The 15778-nt window shown below is 50.6% G+C and overlaps 1 protein-coding gene across 1 annotated transcript in view; it reads right to left on the bottom strand.

Moving 5' to 3' along the window:
- Nucleotides 1-12124, bottom strand: part of IQSEC3 (IQ motif and Sec7 domain ArfGEF 3) — a 106181-nt gene extending 94057 nt beyond the window's left edge. The window contains exon 1 of the mRNA XM_046683863.1: nt 11574-12124. Coding sequence (XP_046539819.1) covers nt 11574-12124 — 551 coding nt within the window. The remainder of the gene's footprint in view (nt 1-11573) is intronic.
- Nucleotides 12125-15778: the final 3654 nt, after the last annotated feature.

Raw genomic sequence — 15778 nt, 5'->3', positions numbered from 1 at the left:
AATGCCAGGGGAGGGGGGTGAATGTCTTCAAATATCTGAGGGGCTGTCAGAGAGGGCGAAAAAGAGTCGTGAGCTCTCTGGAAGGCACAGGAAGATGAGGAAGAGCACCCTACCTTCAAAAAGCACCTTCTGGGCTGGTTCTTGCCAGATGAGTCCCCAAATACCAGCAACTGCTATACTTTGGAGCCTCACTACACCGAGGCGCTCGGCTTGCCTGGCGCCATGCTGGCATTACACCTTAATTTTCACAGTAATCTTGGGAGGTTAGTACCAGTCCTTTCCCCATTTTGTAGATGATAAAAACTAAGCTGTCGGGGGCCACGTGGCTGTGGCCAAGTGGTTAAGTTCACACGCTCTGCTTCCGCAGCCCAGGGTTTAGCCAGTTCCAATCCTGGGTGCAGACATGGCACCGCTCATCAAGCCAGGCTGAGGTGGTATCCCACATGCCACAACTGGAAGGACCCACAACTAAAAAATACACAACTATGTACCAGGGGGCTTTGGGGAGAAAAAGGAAAAATAAAATCTTAAAAGAAAAAACAAACCAAGCTGTCATTCATTGCTCAAGATCATGCAGTGGATAGTCAGGATTCAAACCCAGCGTCACACTCTGAAGTCGTATGCTCCACCCTAGGTCCGGCCAGAATTCTAAGATCCCGTGACGCAGTAAAGTACAAGTATAAACATGCGGAGGCCAAGACAGGGCTGGGATTCTTTCGCCGAAGTGTCTTGGCCACAAGGAAGGCTAGGAGAGGTGGAAGCTGGACCTCAGTGACGCCATCCTGATCCATGACCCTCTTAGCCGTCCCCGCCTCTTCTCTAAAGGGAATCCACTCACACCAGCCTGAGTTGGGGCCTGCGGAGCCGGGAAAGGAGCTCACGTGCAGCGCGAGGGTCCACACCCTCGGGGGCGCAGCGCGCGCAGAGGGTGGGCGGGGCAGGGTCTGGGGCCCGGGCGGCGGCAGCAGCAGCAGCAGCGGCCCGGTGGTGACGCCGCACGGAAGCCCCTTCCCCTCCCCTTTCTCTCCCCCTCGGTTCCCAGGAGGCGCCGTCGGCGGCGCGGGGGTGCTCCCAGACACCGTGGGCGGGAGGCGGGCGCGCGCCAGGCTGAGTCGGAGAGGGCCGCGGGGGTGGGAAGGACGAGGGAAACAGCCAGACTCGAGAGACGGGCCGGGCCGCGGGCGGGAGCGGAGGCCGGCGGTAGGGCGATGGGGAGCGCGAGGCGCGGCGAGGGCCCCGGAAAGCGGGCGGAGGCGCCACGGGCCTGGGGGAGCCTGGGCGCCCAGGTGGGGCGCGGGGCGGGGACGGCGCGCAGCCTGCGCTTCCTGAGCGGGTGACTCAGCACCGCCTCGCCTGGCCGGGGGCGCGGGGCGGCGGGGGCGTGCGGCTTCCCCGCGCCGGGGGTGCCCGCCTCTGCCGCCCCCGGGGAAGCGCGGAGTTGGGCGCGTGGGCCGGGAGATTCCGTCCTGCTTGTCAGCAGCTCGCCAGCCCGCCCACACAGCCAACAGCTGATTCTGCATTACCTCCCCACAGAGAAGCCCCCGGGGGACCGCGGCCGGAGGAGCAAGGGCTTTCCCCGGGCTGTCCGAGTGAGTTTTGGGGCAGAAGGTACGAGAGGGGACCGGAGGAAGGAAGGGGGCTCTCTCAGGCTGGGGCAGGGAAGGAGCAGGCTGGGCTCTTTCCTCCCGCCGCTCCCGGTTTTTACGCATTAATGTCCAGAGGGAGCGCGGTGGAAATCCCTGGGGTACTTAGAGCCGGAAGCCCCTGTGAAATTCACCGCATCCCTCCCTAGCCTGCAGAGCAAGGCCACTCTACACGGGACCACAGAGGTGTGTGAATTCCGCGTCTCCCTCAGTCCCCCATCCTGAGCCTCCTTCCCAAGGCTCTTATCATTTGGAAGTCACTTTTCGCCTCTAAGCTGGGTCCTTCTCGCTGCAGCAACCTCTTAACAGCTCTGCTGCCACAGGCTTGGTGAGCTGAGAGCAGAGAGGGGCAAAAAGGCGAGGAAAGATTGATTGTCCCCATTGGGAAGAAGGGGAAATCAAGGCCCAGAGAAGGGAGGGGTTTGCTCCAAGCTTACACTTGGGATCTGTGTGAGTGGGCACAGCAATCAGGACTCATCACCCTGGTGCTGCCCCACAGTCCCTTCCCTGCCTCCGGAGCTCCCTTGGCCTTCCCTGATGGGCTTTTGAGTTAGGGAGAGCCAAGAATGTTAAAGATGTCGAGTGAGCCAGCTTGGAAGCATCCAGGGCATCTGTTTGTAAAGACCAGGCTGTGCACAAGAAATACTGACTCTAGACACAAGCAAGAGATTCCCAACTGCTCTGCAGAGTTTCTGTTGCTGTTTTAAAATAATTATTGTGTTGAATGAAAATTGTGGTAGATTGCAATCGTTTATCAAGGAAGAAATTATGGAATTCCCTTGCTTCTCTGCCTGGGATGGGGAGTGCGTTCCTGATTGGAGGCAAGGCGACGGCTGGTTTGAGCAGATATATCCAAAGCCCTGCGAGGTGATGCGGTGCCAGGCCCCGGCCGCAGCCAGGCCAAGATGGGAAAGTCACAGTGCAGCTTTCTGTGTGTCACGCTGCTGCCCACTTGCTGAGCTTCCACACACCGCACCACAACCGAGTCCCAGGCGCCCTGCCCCTACACCCACCCACCCTCCAGGCAGGCTTGTCCCCAGGAGCTCACTTCCTCCAGAGGCCTGGTACCCTGCAAGCTGATGACAGAGTGAGGGGTGGAAGGCCAGGAGAGGAAGACGCAGGAGGAGCCGGCTGGCCAGGAGGGATGAAGCAAGTCATGCCGAGGATAGGAGAAGGAAGCCAGAGTCCTGATGGTGTGACCAGACAGCGTGGCATGGGCAGGAGGAAGGCCTGTGCTGAGCTTTGTTGTGAGGCCTGCACATCTTTTGTGTGGTGTGGGTTGTCATCTAACTCCTCCAGCCTGTTAGTAACACAGTCATCCATGCACAGCTGTCCACTCAGTCCCACAAACACGTCTATGCCGTACACACACCCACGCACCTTAACGGTGTCCTAACGTTTCCCTGAACACAGCTGACATTGTCTGGTTGAGAAATAGGAATAAGAGGCCTGGAGCCTGGGGTGCTGCTTCCTAGTGTATCTCTCAGGCCAGATGGTAACCCCAAAACCCAGCTCTCCTCTCTTCCACCCAGAAACACGGCCGTAATTCAGGCTTCCTTTCCCTCTCATCCTCATAGACCCATTGCCCATTGTTAGTTCCACCTGCTGACAAGGTCGCGCGTGTGTGTGTGTGATTGAGCTGAAATGCTCACTCAAAGGGCTTTCTTGTGATTTATTCTTAATGTAGCTTCCCAGGCAGAGGACTGGACTGGGCACAGGCTGGGGGCAGCGGGAGAGGAGGGCTCTCCATGCTCATAGATAGGACTGGGGTGGGATGTGTTAGCTGGGAGGAGCACCCACGTCTCCCTCGCTCTATGGCCAGCCTTAAGAGCTGAACCTCTGATCGAGCTTTTCACACACGCTCAGCTACACACACTGTGCTGTTGTGCCTAAGCACAACCTACTGCCCCAGTGGGGCCTCCCTCCGGCTGAGATCTTCCTCAGCCCTGACACCACACCCTCCCCACCCTTCACCCGCCATCGATGAGCCTGCCTGGGCCCTACATACTCAGAGTTTATTCATTCAACCAGTCTTTATCAAACACCGACTAGAGGTTGAGTTAGCCTCTCCTCCCCCATCCTCTTCAGACTCATGCGACACCAACCTCTACTACCTACTGGCCCTTCCTGCCCACATCTTCCTGCCTCATGGCAACTCCAAGAGAGTTGTATGAAATTTTGTCACCCAAAAAATTGTTTTAAGATCCTAGAAAGGACAAAAGAGCTTACCAAGCACCAGGATGCTCTTAAACCTCTGCCTTATGATTCTTACACGTGAAGTTCATTGGGAAAGCACCCCTTCCACAGCCTAGAGAAGTATTTTTGCAAGACAAGCCAGTGTGGGGGTGCCCTGGGTCCCTCCCCTTTGCTTACCAGACCAGGCAAGGCAGTGCCAGTTCCCTGAAAAATATGGCCGAGGTAAAGATCATTTAGGCTCTCAATAGCCTCCCTCAGGAGCCCTTCGACTCCTTATGAGCCACCTGCCCTGGCCCTTAGTCAGCCAGTGCCATCATGGTATCCTCTTCCCTCATCAAACCTGCTCTTGGAAACCGCTCAAATAAACTCTTTTATGCTGAAGCGTAAAAGGCTGATATAGCTAAATGTGTTGTTTTTCTCCTGTCCTAGGAGAATTTGAATTTAAACAAGGTGGATAATCTTGAAGCACCCAAAGAATTCCTCTAATTGTGGAATTGCTGGCATAGGTGAGATATTCTGGAAGGCAGAGAGACCTCCCTGGGTCCTCTAACCCTGCACGCTAGCTGAGGTTTGGCCCGCACACCCATGGATCAGTCCTGATCAGTTCTTCTGGTCTGTCACTACGTATTGTCAAGAGTACTGGATGAAGCGTTAAGAGAATCTGAGCTTTAAACCTAGTTCTGCCACTAACTAGTTTGGAAGCACCAGTGACTTCTCTCTCAGGCCATAGTCTCCTCATTTGCCAAATGAGAAGTTTGGACCAAATATCCTGATAGGACCTTTCCAGCTCTGACATTTGTCTGACTCCACAGATGGGCTAGGGCATCCTGGTCCAGCTCCTAAAGCCCTCCAGCCCCTGGAGCTGTGGCCCAGAGGGAATGGCTGATGCCAGCCCAGAGCATGGGCAGGGATTTGGACCGTCCTGCTTGCCCTCGGTCCACTATAGCCTGCCTGCCCGCCAGGGAGGAACGGTACCACTCAGCACACACCAGTCTTGCAGAATTACGTAACCATCCTGGATGGACTTTTCCAAACAAAGAGCAGCAGCAAAACAGCCCGTCCCCGCGCCCTGCCCAGCGCCCCAACACACACACACATGCGCGCACACAGACACACAGAGTGGTCTTCCCCTATGGTGGCCTCACAGCCACACCACCCTGGGAGAGAATTTTAGATGCCCACCATATTTTCTTTTCCATTTGTTTTGTTTTTCCTAGAAAGTATTTCATCTAAGCAAGTCCTTATGAGAAGAAACTCTTTTACCCTCTGGGCTTGACCAGAGACGCAGAGTCTTCCCCCAACTGCCCACCAACCACCACCAGAAACCCCACAACAACACGTCAGGCCTCTCATTTTCCTGGTCCCTGCCTGCTGTTCTATCGAGCTTTCTGACCTCAGAGTCCTGCAAAGAGCGGGTCTACCCTTCTACCCAAGGATGGAAGGGTCTGGAGAAATGGATCTAGCTTTCATTCCAGGGAAGTGGGAAGCAGCTTCCTGGTTCGGACTCTACCCCTCCCACTCTCCACTTTTCTCCTTGACAAGTCCGTGTACTATGGGAGACTGTAGTCTCCCTATTTAGAAAATGGGGGAGGTCATTCCTGTCACCATGGGGCATTGGGTGGTAACTCAGGTCCCTTCGACGTCTTTAAGAGAAGTGCAAATAATCTTACAATGCAACAGAAGGATGTGAGTTGGGCTTCAGGAAGCATTTCCCAGCTGTACAGTTGTGAGACCTCATCACGAATCACTATGGGAGGGTGGATTTGTCCTGTGGGCTGCGTTTCAAGGTCAGCGCCACATTCGTGTGTCTGGAATAGCTTGGGTGCACATTGTCCAGAGGTAGTGGAGAGAAGAGGATGGGCACATGTGGAAAGGTGGCCTGGAGGGATGGAAGGACCCTGAACCTGGATTCTAGTCGTCGCTGTGGTCTGACTGTGGGTGAGCCCTGCTTTCTCTATCTGTAGAAAGCCTTCCATGTATTGAGCACTTACTATAGTGCTCGAAAGAGTACCGAGCACGTGAAAATATCTAATTTTTAAATTTTACAACAACTGTTTGAAGTAGATATTATTCCTCACTTTATAAATGAACAAACAGAGGCTCAGGGCAGGTAAATAACGACTGTCAGCTCTCCCAGCTGGTGGTGGTAGAGTGGGGTTCATACCCAGGGATGCCCACCTCCCAAGTCCATGTTCTCAACCACCTAAATCCTGAGAATTCTGTGATTCTATGGTTTCCTTATGTTCTTTTCAGCTTGAAAATCTAATTTCTCCCTCACTCTAACCTGATCCTTGTTTGTTTGTTTGTTAATGCCCTCGTTGCCTGAAATGGAGAGGACCACCCCTTTCCTCCGTGGAAACCAGAAGCCCTTTGCAGCTTGTGTGGGAACCTGCACCTGTGCTTTTCTAGAAGCAGAGGAGGAAGGAGCTACAGTGGCCCAAGGCTCGGTGGTCCTGCCAGATGGCCTTGCATTTGGGGATCTGCCAGAGGCAATGAGAGTGTCCCCAGGACCGCTTACTAAGAAACCCCTTACGAAGCTGCTGCTGCCCTGTGTCCAGGCCACTGAGAGTATGTTTGGGTTCCAGTGAAGAAATGTTTAGGCTCTGCAACAAGGGCAGCCTGTCTAAAAAGCTTTACGTGGGATTTAAATTCAGGATCCAAGTCTCTTTCCAGACCATAGACAAGCTATTTGTCCCAGCTCTCTCCTCCTTTTTCGTATTACCCTCCTTTTCATTGACTCTCCACCCAGAACTGACCCCATCTGTCTTTTTTCGTAAGTGACCTTTGAAACTTAGGCTGTGCAGATATTTGCTGAATCAGCTGGACCAATGGCTGCTCCTCTTGCTTGGTTTCAGGCCAATGGGAAAACGTGCCAGGATGCCTTTGTGAGGCCCCATGGTGGCAACTGTGTGGGTCTGGGAAGGGCTTGGGAGTAAGCAAGGAGAGAGATGGGTGGAGCAAGGCACAGGGCCTGGTGAGGGAGGCAATGGAGTTTCCCAGAGGAAACTTGTTTCTCTTGAATTCTGTTCTTTTTGGATGAAAGGGAGGGAATAGCAGTGGTCTGGCCCTTGGAAAGAAAGGAGCCAGCAAGTCTTTACAGGTGCCCATTCTGTGTCAGCTTCCAGGTGAGCAGAAAGACACACACTTCCTCCTCTCCTGAGCCTTCATTCCTGCCCCATTTCCCAGCTTACCAGCTAGAAGTCCTCTCCCCACTGGAGATTGGGGAAGAGGAAGATAGGCAGGTTGGCGAGCCTCGGCCACAATGTTGCTTGCTCAGCAAGCAGGCCTTCTAGGCTCAAGGTAGACAGAGAGCCTGAGGCTCTCCTTACCCTGCTGATAGGGGTTTAGCCCTGAGGGGATTAGGGTAAGGGGGACTGTAACATGAGAGGGTTTATGCACATGCAATACGGATGTCTCCGAGGGCTGACTCTTCTGGCGTCTGTCCCCCTTCCCGTTATTCTTGGCTCTTACTATTCCTGACATAAACCCTTGACTCCAACCAAGCAACCCTCCTCTCTAGGCTCTGAACATGGTTTGTATGCTCACCCTTTTTACCCTGCGCTGTTCTGATAGAGGGTAGCTCTAAGCAGCTGCAATCTGCTTACACTCGCTTGGATGTTTCTGGATTGTGTCTCGCATAGGTTGAGCAGACTGTTTGCTTCTTTCCTATCTTTCCACAGCACAGAATGCAGACTTTTGAATGGACTGGACACTTGATGCATAGAGTTGACTGACTGACAGACCTTCACACTCTCTTAGTAGTTCCCAGGATGGGCCAGTCATCAGCTGCCATCTTTAGGCCGACAACACTGACTCAGTAGGAGCAGAGACACCTGCTCCAATCAGCGTCTTAGACAGCTCAGGCTAGAAAGCACATCCAGCAGTCTTCTAGCCACCATCCAGCCTCCCGTCAGTATGAGACCAGGGAGCTCAAAAGAAGACCCAAGAAGTACTTCACGCTTAAAGGGCGGGAGTCGAGAGGAGGAGACTTCCCCCTGCACCTTCAGTGGAAGCAAAAGATAGGAAGAAAGCAAAAGAAGGAAGAAAATATGGGAGCAAGAAAGTGTTTGAGGGAGAGGGAAGGAGAGGAGAAGAGAGAAGGAAGGAAAAAGGGGAGGAAAGTAGTGAGAAAGAGGAAGAGTATGAGAGGAAGACAAGGGAGGGAGGAAGAGAGGAGAGGACGGGAGCTGCTGAACCATTCAGATTTGATAGCCACTTGCAGGTGGGAGTTTGGAGTAGGAGCTGAATTTGAATTATATGCAAGAATCTTACCTAACCTCCAGTAATCCTCTGCCTATGGGCTTGGGGACATGGGCAAGCCTGGGTCCACGGCTAAATGCACAGCTGGGTGGGTGGGCAGACGTGCTCAAACGGAGAAGCTGTGGTTGCACTGAATCCAGTAGCTTCAGGTAGGGTCAAGCGCTTGTCTGGCAAGGAGGAGCCTTCCAGGCCTGGCTAAGGCTCTGGCTCCAGCCGGGAAAGGGATAATCAATTCTGTGGATGCTGTGAGCTTTGATTGAAAAAATAAAGAGGGAAGCTACGATTGCTGCTTTCATTAAGAGGCGAAAGCAGTGGGGGCTGGAGCTTAGCAAGAGCCAGGAAGCAAGCAGAGAAAGAGTTTTAACCCTTTGAGAGTCTTTCTTCCATGATATGTCTGCACCCATCCACCCCCACATCATTGCTTCCTTGGCCCAAACCCCAAGGCCACCACCTCTGTATCTCCCTCAGCTGAAGGAGGAGAGAGGCCAGGCTGCATACTAATGCAGACCTGATGAGAATTAAATGATATATTATTTCCGTGTCCCAGGTTCCCCTGGGCTCCTGTTTTCTGCTGGATTTGGGCAGGAAAAGGAGTTCTGGGGGTAAGAGACCAACTGTGTGGTGAGATAATGCATCTAATACAATGCCTGGCTCCTGAGAACCCCTTCCCAGCCGTCAGCAGCCTCACCAGGGCCACCTTCTCACTCTAATGAGGCCAGAGAAGGGAAATCAAGGAATGAGAAAAGACTGACAGCGAAATTACGATCTGAAGATCCCCCCTCTGCCATCTCTTCCTCCTACTTCAGCACACCCCGTAGAGAACTGATTCAGCAGGGAAATCCCCAGGAGAAACATCAGAGAGAGAGCTGCTGGCTCTGCTCTTCCTCTCCTCACCTCACCCTGTCCATGAAGATCTCTCTGCCTGCTGGCTGCATCTAGCCCTGCACCATTGAGAGGCATGGGCAGAGGAAGACAAACATATGAAATGGGGGTCATGGGTGGACAGCAGGGTGGGTCCAAACATGTAGTCAGCAAAGATGATTCCTTTTGGAGGTTCTGTGGGGGAAACTTGGGTTGAAGCTAAGCAAAACAGTGGGAATAAATGAGTGGTTCAAAAGGCATTCATCCAGCCAAGATGTCCATGATTTCATATCCAAGGGAAGAGAGGGCTGCAGGGAGGAGGGGAGGCATGCATATCCTCGCTCTCTAAGTCTCTGGGTGTCCAGGCTTGGGGAGCAGGGGGAAAAGCTGGAGGATCTGGAGAAGCAAGGAGCTACTCGTGGCGTTAACCTCTTAGTGCCTGGCACAACTTCCTAAGTGAAAGATTTCCAACAACTTCCACTCTCTTCCACATTCTAATTATTTCTTATTTTTGTTCTGCTCCCTTGGGAAGCAAAAGCAGGACGAGAGAAAAGGAAAGATGAGGACACTACAGTTCCTCTCTGGTTTTGACCTGTGAGGCTGGATAGGAATCCAGGTGGTTCCTAAATCCTTGGATTCCCAGCAAGAGCACCGAGGCAGGAGAGTTTGGGCTCTCTAAGCTACTTCAGGGGCCACAGAAAAGTCCTTGTCTAAGAAAAATGGTCTTTCCTCAATCCTTCTTGCGCACACAGTCCCTTGAAGGGATGCAAAGAAAATGGGGATGTAGTGGAAAAAGAAGGGAGATACTAAAGGGCGTAAAGAGAGGAATCAGATGACGAACTAGAATTACCAGGAAGCTGTGGCTGCCCCCAGGGAAATGGAAGAGTTCTTTTTCCTCTATTTGGGGAAAAATCCACATCATATCTTGGAGGACGTTGCCTTTTTTGAGCCATGGGCACTGGGTGAAAATTGACTTTCTGCTTTTTATTCCGGAGACGGAAAGGAAACTGTGATGCTGAAGAAAGGGCCAATGGGCTATTGAGGGAGCTGGGGAAGAAAACCACATCTTCTTGGGGCTTGAATCAAATGCCATAGGTCTGCCCAGTCAGATTATCCTGGATCTGTTCCCCTAAGAGCCCATGGTTCTGGTCAAATATACTCTGTCAGCTAACATGTCCTGACCCAACTTCTCTAAGTCTACAGTAGATATGAAAAGAAAATGAGTTTTTAAGGAATACGTCAAATCTGCACAAGTATCCGCAGACCTAAAGCACGCCGAGACTGGATGGAGATGGGATTCTTGGCTCTCCTCCCTCCTCCCCCAAACCCAGCTCTTAGCATCACCACAGTCAGGGTCAGGTGCTGACGAGGTACTGATTTCCCCTGAGCTGTTCTTCCATGAGGTTCTCCCATCATCTGTCTAATCAGAGAAAGGAAGCTAACATGGTCACAGCCTTCCCAATACAAAGGAGAGAATATTCCTATCCTCTTTCATCTCTTCTTCCCATATTCCTAGTTCATGGATATTGAGAGTAAGGAGGAGCTTGAGGTCCTAGAGTCCCTCACTGGGGGTCAATGAGCATATTTCTCTCGGGACTCAATGTGAGAGTCCAGTTATAACCAAATAACTGAGGGGAAACAAGTTTGCAGTCACTAGCCATAACAGAGAGATTTAAACAGGAATTACATCCAAATACCAACTCCGTTTGCCAACTGTCTCTTTCATCCTTGTTCCCTTTCCATGACAGCCAACCACCCTGCGCAGAAATCCTCCTTGAGGCAGAGGAAAATGCTATAACCAGACTGAATCCTCATGCTATAACTGAGTCCTCCATTAGCTGGTTGGGTTGTTTCCTTGCACTTCTTTCGTTCTGTGGGGATTCAGAAAAAAGGTGCCCACTCAGGTCAGAGCAGAGTAAGCTTCCCCAAATGAGCCACTCCTGGCTTTGACTCCCACTGCATCAGTTTAAGAGCCAGCTTATTCCTCTGGAAAATGCTTTCTCCTACCCTTCATCTTCCTCTACCTCCAGCCCCGTGCTTTCTCTCATCATTCCTGCTTTTCCACCTTATCCCCTGCCTCCTGAATTCCCGTAGACCCTAATTCTACTCTTCCTGGACCCAGGCCTTTTAAAGCTCTTAACATACCTCTTTGCCAAGCCTCCCTCTTTTTCATATCTCACTCTCCATTCAAATAATTTTACTGCCCAAACTCCCTTCCAAATTTTTCCTAACTTAAAAAAAATGTTCAACTGTTTTCTTTTCTTCAGTTTAATCTTTACCCCAACTTCCTCTCAGTCTTGTCCCTTTTAAAACCTGCCAGTTTCCAACATCCTCAATCACTTAAAACCTTTTCTTTCCTGCCTTGCCCCCAATGATGGTCTGGATATTCCCTTTTGCTCTAACATCCCCCCAAACCCTCTCAAACGCTGATATCATTACCTCCTTTCCCCCAAACCTCCTTGACACACTTCTACCCCCAAGCACCTTCTCACTTCATGTTACCCTAGTCCTTCAGATTCTCAGGTGCACCCGATTTCCCCCTTGTCTCCTCCTCACACCCATTGCTTCCGTTTCTCCCACCACAACAGCCCCCATCTCGTCTTCCCCACTCACTCGGGTCTCCTGCTCAGGACGCCCTTGCCGAGGGCGGCGGGGGATTTGTGCTGAAGGAGGGTTCCAGCGGCAGCGCAACAACTCGGGGGACGCTCCTTCTCCTTGTCGGCGACGGCCCCGGGCGCCACCGGGTGCTGGTGGGGCGACTGGGGTGCGTGAGCCCTGCTGCTGGGGCCCGGCTGGGGCTGCGCCAGGAGCTGTCCGTGGTGCTGAAGCGGTGGCTGCTCCGGCGCGGGCTGTGGCGCTGCGGGCTGGAGCTGTCCGTGGTTCGGGACCGGTTCCTGGGCCCCGGCCGCGGCGGCGGCGGTGGCTGGGGTAGCCGGCAGCGGGGCAGGCGACGGGGCGACGAGCCCGGGAGGAGGCTGGGCTTGCAGCAGCTGCTGGTGCTCCCACAGGCTGCGGTTCTCGGCGCTTAGCTCGTCCAGCCGCCGCTCCAGCTCGTCGATGCGCTGGCGCTGGGTGTGGATGAGGCTCTGCTGGTTCTGCACGATGGCCGTGAGCTCCTTGAGGTAGAGCACGGCACGCACCGGGTTCTCCAGCAGGCTCTCCATGCCGCCCGCCGCCGCCTGCGCCCTGCCTGCGCCTGGGCGGGCGGCGGGGAGCGCGAGGGCGCGCAGGAGCCGAGCAGCCCCAGCGATCCGCTCGCCTCCCTCTCCGGCGGGCCCAGCCTCCCTCCCCGCCGCCGGCGCCGCGTCACTGCCACACAGACATTCACACACGCACCGAGGGGCGGACCGGGCGCCAGGGCCCACCCACCCGCCCTCCCACCTCTAGGCTTGGTGAGGAGTTCGGCATCCTGCAGGGCTGACAGGAAAGGAAGGAGGCGAGTGAAAGAGAGGGTAGGGGAGCGGGATAAACGGAGGAGACCCGAGATGGCCAAGGTAAATCTAGCGAGAAAGAGAAAGCGGGCGAGGCGGAAGCAGTGATACTGGGAAAGTGCGGTGGGACGGGTAGGAGAGAGACATGTATGTAAGAAGAGGAAGTCATGGGACTCTGAAAGGGTCACGAATTCTTTTTCCCAGAAGCTGGGCGTCCGTCTTAAAGACCTTCTGAGGAGAGGCCACATTTGCTCTTTTGTACTCAACAATCTATTCTGCTGGGAAAGTCCCCGGAACACAAGGATCGTAGGCCTCTAAGGGACCCTAGAGAACATCCGGCCCTACTCCTTCCTTCAGCCAGGAGGAAGCTTAGGGTGGGAAGGCTGTTTATGCTGGGTTTTCTCTGGGAATGGGACCTCAGGACAGTTTTGGCCACTCTAATAGGAACACAAACTAAATAAACCAAGCCCTCTGTGTCATGGGCTAATGCTTCCAGAAACTTCTGAAGTGATCATTCTGCTTGAAAAACATTTATGAAATGCATACTACTCCCAAACACTGGCCTAGGTGGTGGTAAGATAAGGATGACTAGGATGGAAACTTTGGCTTCTTGAAGTTTATCACTAAGTAGGTGAAACAGGTAATAAATATTTAATTTCAATATACAGTGGTGATTGTAAGCGATAAGATAGAGATATGCCCAAAGCGCTATAGGAGTCCCACAGCTTCGTGATCTGGGAAGGCTTATTGGAGGAAATAACACTTGAAGTGGGAAGGATTTTCCAGAAAGAGGAAACAGCATAAGCAAAAGCTCAGAGATAATGAATCAGCATGGACTGAATCAGTTATTAATTTCTACAATAAATGTACATAAAACACTCACTAAGCGCTAAGTAATGTGCTAGGAACGATGCAGGCTACACGTTGCATAGATAATAAGTTATAATTTCTATAGTCAAAGAGATTACAACCTGGTAGAGTAGATATAGCATGCACATGAATAACTAAAATACAAATCAAAATGACTGTAAGAGCTCGTCAAGCCGAGTGCCAAAGCAATTTGGGGGAGGGGGATGTTGTGTTTAATTATGGTGATCGGATAAGAAGGAGGTTTTATTCAAGGTGGGCCATGAAGGATGGGGAGGATTTCAACAGGTGGACAGAACAGGGGACCACAAGATGGGAAAGATGTGTCAGACAGCGGGAAAAGACTTCGGAATGGAAATAGAGCACTTTAGTTTAATTCAGGGAAATGACCTTTGCCTCTGGGCTATAAGTGCTCTTAGCATATCTGTTGTTGTTCTGTTCCATTCTCCACACAGGTGGACTCTCAGGCCCCCTGTCTACTTGCTGTTGTCCCAAGGTAGACATATCTGTGAGTGTGTCCAGTGAGCTAGAAAAGCCCAGCCCATCTGGTACCAGACGTGAATGACCTTATGCGAAGGGATCTGTGCTCTGCAAATATATTGGTTTCTCTGCACTTGTAATGTGTTTTTATTTTGCTTTTCTCACATTTGTTTTCCTAGCAGACTTCCTTTGGTAAAGCATGAGTGAAGGAGGTTTAGCCACAGCTGAGCCAACAGTTGGGAGGACAGGGCACCCAGGAGCATACTTTGGTGGTGATCGGTTTTCCTGCTAAAGAAGGGAGGTGTGGGATGGAATGAAGGCCCACGAAAACTCAAACACTTTTCTTCTGAATTGTCTCTGCTTGCCTAGTTGATTTGTTGTCCAAGAGTTGGGTGTTGATAAAGACCAATACTATTTCTATAAGTAAAATAGCCTGTGGCATAAGCACCATGGGGCTTGTTTAAAATGCAGATTTTTGGGCCCCATATTAGTCCTGCTGTGTTGAAATCACTAGGAATTGGGCCCAAGTGTTTTCATTTTTTAACTTTTTCTTTTATTTAAAAAAATCAACTTTATTGAGCTACAATTTACATGTAATAATATGCACCCACTTTGAGTGCACAGTTCAATGAATTTTAACAAATGCCTACACCCATGTAATCAAAATTTCCATCACTGCAAAAAGTAACCTCATGCCCTTTTGCAGTCAATTCCTCTCTTCCTCACCCCAGTCAACCACTGATCTACTTTCTGTCAAGATAAATTAGTTTTGCCTGTTCTAGAATTTCACATAAACGGCAATGATACAGTGCATATACTCTTTTGTGTCTTTCTTTTTGCCCAGCATAATGCTTTTGATGTTCATCTATCCTGCTATAGGTATCAATAGTTTGTTCCTTTTCATTTCTGAGTAGTATTCAATGGTATGGGAATGCCATAATTTATCTACTCACCTGTTCGTGGATGTTACGGTTGTTCCCAGGTTTGAGGTATTTTGAATGAAGCTGCCATGATCATTAATGGACAAGTTTTTGCTTGGACATATGTTCTCATGTTTTTTTCATATGTTTTGTGTGCGTGTAGGTTTTCACATATTTTATGTTTCATATGTTTTATCTGGAAGAAAAAGCTAGAATTGGAATTGCTGAGTCATGTTCTAAGTATTAATTAACTTAATAAGAAACTGCCAAATTGTTTTCCAGAGTCTTTGTACTATTTTTTATTCTCATCAGCAATGTATGAGACATTCAAGTGTTTCCTATCCTTGCTGACACTTGCTATTTTTAGCCTCTTTTGATTTTTTCAATTTGAGTGAGTTAGTAGTATATCAAGATGGCTTTAATAAGTATTTCCCTGATGACAGATGCTGTTGGGCATCTTCTCGTGCGCTTATGGCTATTTGTATATCTTCTTTGCTCACTGTTTCTGTTGAATTGTTTGTCTTCTTATTATTGAGTTGTAAGAGCTCTTTATTTATTCTGGAAAACAGCCTTGTTCAGATGTATGTATTGCAAATATTTTCTCCAGTCAATGGCTTGCCTTTTCATTTTCTTAACATTGTCTTTTGAAGAGCAAAGGTTTTTATTTTGATAAAGAAAAGCATTCATTTTTTTCTTTTATAATTAATGCTTTTTGTGTCCTATCTAAAAATTCTTTCTCTATTCCCAAAGCCAAAAACATATTCTCCTACATTTTATTCTAGAAGTTTTATCACTTTTCCTTTTATGTTTAGGTCTATGGTCCATTTGGGGTTAATTTTTGTGTTTGGTATGAAGAGTCAAAGTTCATTTCTTCCTTAAATCTTTGACAGCATTCACCATTGAAGCCATCCCAGCCTGGAGGTTTCTTTGTGGGAAGATTTTTAACTACAAATTCAAGTTCTTTAATAGATATGGGGCTACTCAAATATTCTATTTCTTTGTGTATCCATTTCAGTAATTTGTCCCTCTGGTAGGCAGAATGACATCCCAAAGATGTCTATGTCTTAATCTCCAAAACCTGTGAAGGTGTTACCTTACATAGCAAAAGCGACTTTAAACG

Source organism: Equus quagga, chromosome 1 (genome assembly GCF_021613505.1).
Source record: "Equus quagga isolate Etosha38 chromosome 1, UCLA_HA_Equagga_1.0, whole genome shotgun sequence".
Classification (NCBI taxonomy): Eukaryota; Metazoa; Chordata; class Mammalia; order Perissodactyla; family Equidae; genus Equus; species Equus quagga.
Note: the sequence above shows the minus strand (reverse complement) of the source record. Positions and strands in the feature narration are given on the sequence as shown.